General features: G+C 49.4%; 1 protein-coding gene across 1 annotated transcript in view; it reads right to left on the bottom strand.

Annotated features, from left to right (window-relative positions):
• Positions 1-1,881: 1,881 nt before the first annotated feature.
• CDK5RAP1 (CDK5RAP1 mitochondrial tRNA methylthiotransferase) overlaps positions 1,882-8,556 on the bottom strand; it is a 127,028-nt gene continuing 120,353 nt past the window's right edge. The window contains exon 14 of the mRNA XM_073555256.1: positions 1,882-2,064. Within this exon, the coding sequence (XP_073411357.1) occupies positions 1,984-2,064 (81 nt within the window). The 3' untranslated portion in view covers positions 1,882-1,983. The remainder of the gene's footprint in view (positions 2,065-8,556) is intronic.

The following is an 8,556-nucleotide window of genomic DNA, read 5'->3' as shown; positions in this document are numbered from 1 at the left end:
ATTTGTGTTTGCAATCATTTTCAGGAAGAAACTGAGTATTATCTGACAGAATTTCAGGGGTGTCAATACTTTTGGCCACAACTCTACCTGCCCCTATACTGTATATTTTGAGATTGGTTCCAAGAAGTTAAAATGACAAGCTATTTGTTATCCCCAAAGGGATCTGCCTAAATTACCCGCTATGATTAAATTATACATATACACCCAAAACATACCCAGGTAATCAGGGTTGTAATAATTTATTTTGGCTTACTGTATAAATTAACTGTAAACCCCTGTATAAATACTATTCACACATTTAGGTACATTTGTATCTACTGTTCAAGTTTGGGAAATAATAAATATCATGAGGGGCAAAGGAAAATAATCCCCTATAATGAGGAATCAGACAGAAGGGAGGGGATGGAAAAAAAAGAATTACAACAGAGCATTAAATGCACTTATAGACCAAAGTTAAAGTTCATCCTGAATATCCACTCAATCTCTTTCCTGAGGAGTGCCACATCCAAATCTCCACTCCTAATGTCCAGTTTTTGTTTGTAAATGGCCCATCCTTTAAGATCTTTCCAGCGCAATCCATTATGTTCGTAAAATATTTGGCAATTGGTGTAGGGACAAAGATTTGGTATGTTCATCTTTGTTAAAATTGATAATATTCCTAATTCCTGTATGTTTTTCCCACATATGTGAGACCACAGGTGCATTCCAATAAATATATTACACCAGTTGATGAACAGTTAAGGTGTTGGTGAAGATGAAAGATTTTCCCAAAGGCATCCACACAGGATTTTTGGGGACCAGAATTTAACAGGCCTTACACATTTTACAGGGAAAGAAGCCAGGATCTGTCGTCCTTGTCCTTTCTGTGCAATGGAAATGACTGGGAACCAGAGGGCTGGAGATGGACGTGGTTTTCCATGTGGCAAGTGATAGATGCTACTGCGCTTGCATGCCTCCATTTTGCTGGAGGAAAAAAAAAAAATCTGTCTGCCACAAAATGGTGCCGGCGCTTGCGCAGTAGCATCTATTGGTAAGAGACAGATTGCTACTGCGCAGGTGCCATTTTGCTGGAAACATTTTTTTTCTAAGCCTCACAACAATATTATAGGTATTATCAACAACCATAGCATGAACAATAATATCAACACTATTATATGCAGTATGTAAAATAGGGGGCAGGTCACTGAAGGATCAATGACCTGTCATAAGAATGAATATGTAAGCAAAGCTCCACACAAAGACCCCCCCCCCACAGGCTGTCACACAGCACAAGAATCTCATTAACTGAAAACTGCAGATACAGATTAAACAACCTAAGATGGATTTCTTCACACCAGGTATCAGTTTAATCAGTACAACAGCGCCAACCTGACGGTATCAGTAGTTAACTTAGAAAAATCCTGCAGACAAACTCACTTTAAGGCTTCCATTTGCAGGACAATATTGGTGTGCGCAGCTAACAGCCATACGTACATAGGAGCCTTCCCACTCTCTCCTGACAGATGTAGGGAGAGAAAGATATGGCATGCCCGATGTTTTTGTTCTTGGTGAGATAAGCCGCCACTAGATATGTCTGGCCCTGGTGCTCTTGCAGAGAACACAGAATCGCACAGCAGAATAAATGTTCCTGTGTATGGAGGAATCTGGGAAGATAGCTGTTGGCTGCAGAAGCTAACTATTGTGTATACAGAAGTCAGAAATCAGAGAAATTGTAGATCTACAGCAGAAAAAACTGATTTTTTATCAAAACTGCAGCAAGAAGCATAGTAAGTGACACATAGTTAGAATGAAAGTCTCTTGCTCCTTTATCATGCTGCTCTCAGATGGGATGGCCAAAACTTAGTAACAGATTACCTTTCAAGAAAGACTCTTAATCTTACATAGGATGTATAAGAATTTTAATATGTACTGGAAAGAATACTGTGGAAAATTTGAGTAAATGACAAACTGATGAACCTTTCTATGGAATAAGAACTTTTACAGTCAAGAATAGGCTGGCGATGACTGGAGATCAGCTAATCCAAGAAGTCTTCCCCTTAAGCTTTGTGAACTAGACGAAATGATCTGAAACATAAAAATGCAAGCGTTACATCTTCTAAAATGCAGAGAGTCAAGGTGGTCATTCTTCTCTTGAATACACAAGACTGTGTGCTCTGTATATTTTTCAGGACAGCCAGTAGGCAAACAGTGTCATTGTTTTATACCGTCATGACAACTAAGAGCAAAGACATGTAGCAGAGGGCAAAATATTAAGCTCAAAAATCTGCTTTAGAGTATGTGCACACGTTGCGAATTTTGATGCGGATCCGCAGCGGTTTTTGACGTGCGGATTTACATCAAATCCGCAGTGTAGTGCACAGGCAATATTAGTCTATGGTAAATTAAGAATTGCTGTGCACATGCTGCGGAAAAATCCGCACAGATTTGCAGTGGCTTTTTTTCTGCAACATGTCAATTCTTTTTGTGGATCCGCAGCAGCGCACAAAAATCTCTCTCGGCACAATGGAAAAAATTCACAGATCCAATACCACCTAACAAATCCGCACACCAAAACCACATTACAATCCGCATAAAATCAGCAAGCGTTTTCCCCTGTGTTTTCTGCAAAGAGATGCAAATTTTGTGCAGAAAATTCCGGACACTAATCTGCAACGTGAGTACATACCCTTAGGCTGGGTTCACATGTAGCGGAACTACATTCCGCGGGAAAATCGCATTTTAAATTCCCGCGATTTTCCCGCGGAAAAACTAGCATTTTGCAAGCGTAATTAGCTTGCAGAATTGCTAGCGTTTTCCAAGCGATCTGGAGCATCGCTTGGAGAACTGATTGACAGGTTTGTCACACTCGTCAAACATAGTGTTTGACGAGTGTGACCAACTTTTTACTATTGAGGCCGCCTATGCGGCCTCAATAGTAAAAGATAGAATGTAAAAAATAATAATAAAAAAAAAAATATTGTTATTCTCACCTTCCGACGTCCCGCGCAGCCTTCACGCCTCTCTTCACGCTCCCGGTCCCAGTAATCCTTTGCGACAATTACCGCGATGACGTCTGTTCTCGCGGGATCGCGACGTCTCGCGGTCATTCGCTATCACGTCGCGCGAATGACTGTGAGACTTCGCGATCCCGCGAGAACGGACGTCATCGCTCGCTAAGGCTTACTGGGACCGGGAGCGTGGAGAGAGGCGGGAAGGCTGCGCGGGACGTCGGAAGGTGAGAATAACAATATTTTTTATTTTAAATTCTATTTTTTACAGGGATATGGTACCCAATGCCCGGAGGACAGTCTCCTCTCCTCCGAACCGTGGGTACCATCCGCAAATGTTCTGCTTACTTTTCGCATGGTGTGCACAGCCACGTGCGGAAAGTAACGAAAGTAAGAACAATGCATTCCTATGGGTGCGGGATCGCCGTGATTCTGCAAAATTAATGTGCATGCTGCATTTTTTACCGCGAAGCGATTCCGCCGCGGTAAAAACAGGATTTTTAAGTTGCTTACCGTAAAATCTGTTTCTCGGAGCCTTCATTGGGGGACACAGAGACCATGGGGTGTATGGCTGCTGCCACTAGGAGGCTGACACTATGCACAAAAAAAGGTTAGCTCCTCCTCCGCAGTGTACACCCCACCGACCGGCAGGGAATTACTCAGTTAGTGAGAAATCAGTAGGAGAAGCAACAGAATAGAGTGAAAACAGAACAGACAACTCAACTGTAAATAACCAACCAACGTAAGGACAGGAGTTGTAGAACATGGGAGGGTGCTGTGTCCCCCAATGAAGGCTCCGAGAAACAGATTTTACGGTAAGCAACTTAAAAATCCTGTTTTCTCGTTCGCCTTATTGGGGGACACAGAGACCATGGGATGTCCCAAAGCAGTCCCTAGGGTGGGAAACAAACTTCCTTCAGGCCAGCGGACTCACCACCGCCGCCTGCAGAATCCTTCTACCTAGGCTGGCGTCCGCCGAAGCGTAGGTGTGGACTCTGTAGAATTTCACAAACGTGTGAACCGATGACCAGGTTGCAGCTTTGCAGAGCTCCAACGCAGAAGCCCTGTGACGAACTGCCCAGGAGGCACCCACCGCCCGAGTAGAGTGGGCCCTGATCCCCAGAGGGGCACCGCGCCGCTTAACTCGGTAGGCCTCCAAAATTGCCGATCTGATCCAGCGAGCAATAGTGGCCTTTGACGCCGGGAGACCTTTCCGCGCCCCGTCTGGAATAATGAAAAGCGACTCTGTCTTTCGGAAGGGAGACGTCCCAGACAGATAGACCCTTATTGCCCTAACCAGATCCAGCTTGTTTAAGGACCGCTCTCGGGGATGAGCGGGACTCTGACAGAAGGACGGCAGAACGATATCCTCATTGAGGTGAAACGAAGACACCACCTTCGGAAGGAAAGAAGGCGGAGGCCGGAGAACCACCATGTCCTGGTGAAGTACCAGGAAGGGAGAGCGGCAAGAAAGAGCTGCCATTTCCGACACGCGCCGGACGGAAGTGATGGCCACCAGAAAGGCTACCTTCCAAGAAAGGAGAGAAAGGGAAATATCTCTGATCGGTTCAAAGGGAGGACCTTGCAGAACCTCTAGAACCAGATTAAGGTCCCATGGATCGACGGGCGCCCGGTACGGCGGAACCATGTGAGCCACGCCCTGAAGAAAGGTCTTGACCTGGGGACGGGAAGCCAACGTCTTTTGAAACAAAATGGACAGTGCCGAAACCTGACCTTTCAAGGAACTGAGGGCAAGCCCCGCATCCAGTCCTGCCTGAAGAAACGCTAGGATTGAAGGGAGCGAAAAGGACATGGGCGCGAAGCCATTGGACTCACACCAAGTGAAATAGGCCTTCCAAGTACGGTAGTAGATCTTGGAAGAAGATGGCTTTCTGGCTCGGATCATGGTCTGAATTACTCTGTTGGAGAATCCTGCTCGTTTCAAAACCTCGGTCTCAACAGCCACGCCGTTAAATTGAGCGACCGAGAATTGGGGTGGCAAATCGGACCTTGCGACAGCAGATCTGTTCTGTCTGGAAGCTTCCAAGGGGCGTCCGCGAGAAGGTTGACAATGTCCGCGAACCAAGACCTTCTGGGCCAATTCGGGGCAATAAGAATGACTGGAATCCCTTCCGCCTTGATCTTCTTCAACAGCTTGGGCAGAAGAGGCAGGGGAGGGAACAGGTAGGGGAGTTCGAACTGCGACCAAGGAACGGCCAGAGCGTCGGCGCCCACTGCCAGAGGGTCTCGAGACCTGGAAACAAACTGTGGGACTTTCCTGTTGAGGCGAGACGCCATGAGGTCTACGTCCGGGGTGCCCCACCGACGGCAGAGCAGAAGAAACCCCTCCGGATGTAGGGACCACTCCCCCGCCACGAGACCCTCGTGGCTGAGAAAATCGGCGGCCCAGTTGTCTACGCCGGGAATGTGTACCGCGGAGATAGTCGGAACGGAGATCTCCGCCCAAAGAAGAATCTTGGACACCTCCGCCAGAGCTGAGACACTCCGTGTCCCCCCTTGGCGGTTGACATACGCCACCGCTGTGGCATTGTCTGTCTGAATCCGGACCGGCAGTCCCTTGAGGATTTTCTCCCAGTGAACGAGAGCCAGATGGATCGCTCGAGTCTCCAGGACGTTGATCGGCAGAGTCGATTCCCAATCCGCCCATCGGCCCTGAACGGTGTGGTTGCGGAACACTGCCCCCCAGCCAAGGAGACTGGCATCTGTTGTTACTATCTGCCAGTGAATGGGAAGAAAGGAACGACCCGATAGAATGAGAGGCGACCTCAACCACCAGTTGAGGGACCGCTTGATCCGGTACGAAAGATGAACTGGGCGATCCAGGGACAGAGCCGACCTGTTCCACCTCGACAGAATGGCCTGCTGGAGAGGTCTAGCATGAAATTGGGCAAAGGGAACTGCCTCTATTGCCACCACCATCTTTCCCAGGACCCTCATGGCTGTACGGAGGGACGGCAAACGTGAGATCTGCAGCGATCGTGCATCCCGCTGCAGGGAAAGAATCTTCTCTTGTGGAAGAAAGACTCTTGACCGACGAGTGTCGAACAGTAGGCCTAGAAAAACGAGACGTTGGGTAGGTGCTAAACAGGACTTTTTCCTGTTTACGATCCACCCGAAATTGGAAAGAGTATCGAGGACAATTGACAAACTTAGGCGAGCCTGTTGAAATGAGGGAGCCTTGATCAAAATATCGTCGAGGTACGGAAAAAGAACGATACCTCTGATTCTCAACAAGGCCATCAACGCAGCCATGATCTTCGTGAAGACTCTGGGAGTGGTGGTGAGGCCAAAGGGCAGAGCGACAAACTGGTAATGCTGCTGTCGAATCGCAAAACGCAGGAACTTCTGATGTCCGGAGAAAATGGGGACATGTAGATAGGCATCTTGGATGTCTATTGAGCACATAAATTCGTGCTCTTCCATGGACGCAATGACCGAGCGAAGCGACTCCATTCGAAAATGGCGAAGGCGGACTCTCTTGTTGAGCAGTTTGAGATCCAAGATGGGACGGACCGCGCCGTCTTTTTTCGGCACTACAAACAGGTTCGAATAGAACCCCGTGAAGCGCTCCGATTCGGGAACGGGCACAATCACCCGGAACTGAGGAGAGAGGCGACAGCCGTAGAGAACCCCAGAATCAGGGCTGGATCCCTTGGGGGCCGGGACTCGAAGAAACGATCCCGTGGAAGAGAGGCGAACTCCATCTTGTACCCCGACGATACGACTTCCCTGACCCAAGCGTCCTCCACGGAGGCCAGCCAGACGTCCTTGAAGAAAAGAAGTCTACCTCCTAATCGGAAGGGTTCCTTGGATGCCTGACGATAGTCATGCTGAAGTAGACCGTCCGGATCTAGATCCGGATGGTCTGCCCTGGGAAGTGTGGGATCGCCAGGAGGGAGTGGGTCTGAAAGACACTTTCTTTCTCTCTTGGCGTGCCTGCGGTCTTTGTTGGTTGGAGGGATTGTCCGCCGTATTGAAACGGCGGAAAGGCCGAAAGGGCCGAAACTGACGCCTCAGTGGAGGCCTGCGAGGCTTGGACTGAGGTAGGAGCGAACTCGTGCCCCCGGTGGCGTCTTTAATGATCTGATCCAATTGGGATCCAAAGAGACGCTGAAAAGGCAGATTAGTGAGAGACTTTTTAGAAGACAAGTCCGCTTGCCAGGCCTTTAGCCAAATTGTGCGTCGGATAGCTACTACGTTGCTTGACGCTTGAACTGCGCAGTATGCAGCATCCAAAGAAGCGGAAAGAAGATAATCCCCCGCATGAGAGATCTGATTGGCGAGATCGGCCAATCGCTCCGGTTGCGCCTTATCCAAGATGCCCTGACGTCTGCCCAAGTAGCTATGGCCTTCGCTGCCCAGGATGAAGCAAAGATTGGACATACCGCCGCTGAAGCCGCTTCGAAGGCAGACTTCGCCAGGGATTCTATAATCCTATCATTAGAATCCTTTAGGGACGCCACACCTGAGAGCGGGAGGACCGTGTTATCAGAAAGCCTGGACACGGGCGGATCCACCGAGGGAGAAGTAGACCAGTTGTTCGTGAGCTCCTTAGCAAACGGGTAGAGTACGCCGATACGCTTTCCTCTTTGAAAGCGTCTGGTCGGATCTTCCCTTTCCTTGGTAAAAATCTTTCCAAACTCGGAATGGAAGGGAAATACCCTGGATGGAGTTTCTGCCCGTCTGAACGAAACCTCCTGATCTGAGGATTTCGCAGGAGAGTCCGCAATCTCGAAGGTATGGTGGATCGCTGCAATGAGGTTCTGCACTGTGACCGTCATGTTCGCATCCTGGTCAGGATCCAGCTCTAAAGTCCCCTCAGGTGATCCATCCGAAAGCGCTTCACCCGACTCAGGGGAGGACACCCGAGAGGGGGGCTGCTGGGAACTATTTGGGCTCGGAGAGGATTCCGGCTGGGGATCTCGTCTGGGTCTTTTGCGACTAACGCTGGCTGACTCAGATGGAATCTCTTGGGGCCTGTTGGACCCTGCCGAGGCGTCCAGGGGCAACTTCTCCAGAATGGCTACAAGGGATTGAGACACCTTGGAGAGATTTGGTACCGATTGGGATAGAGAAGAAGCCCAGCCAGGCAAGGGGGGGTTCACCCTCACCTGGGGCCGTCGGTGGCTCCTGAGCGGCGTCAGGCTGAATTGGGTTGCTACACTCAAGGCAGAGGGGAGTGGACTGACCTGAGGGAAGTTTGCGATTGCAAGATGAACATGCAAAGAACTTGACGAGAGTGCAGGGAAGGGCCGTAGAGCGGGTACGCTCAGATTTAGAGTTAGACATAGTGAAACTGAGATCGTGCCGGAAGGTTGGGGGACGGGGAACGGAAGAGGGCCAGCCTGTAGTGCAGAGCTACTCACGGTCCGGTGTCCCCAGAAGCGATGCGGTTCCACCTGTCTGTAGCGCAGGAAGCAGCGAAAAACGGCTGGAAATGTAGAAATCCAGCGACGAGAGGTGTCCGGCTGACAGGCTGAGAAAATGGCGCCTGCCTGTGTGAGGAAATGAGGACGCGCGCTTCTAAGAGCAGAGGAAGGGCGGAGTT

The sequence above is a fragment of the Dendrobates tinctorius genome, unplaced genomic scaffold (assembly GCF_039654945.1).
Source record: "Dendrobates tinctorius isolate UK_male_01 unplaced genomic scaffold, ASM3965494v1 ptg000223l, whole genome shotgun sequence".
Taxonomy (NCBI): Eukaryota; Metazoa; Chordata; class Amphibia; order Anura; family Dendrobatidae; genus Dendrobates; species Dendrobates tinctorius.
This window is presented reverse-complemented; position numbering and strand designations above follow the sequence as displayed.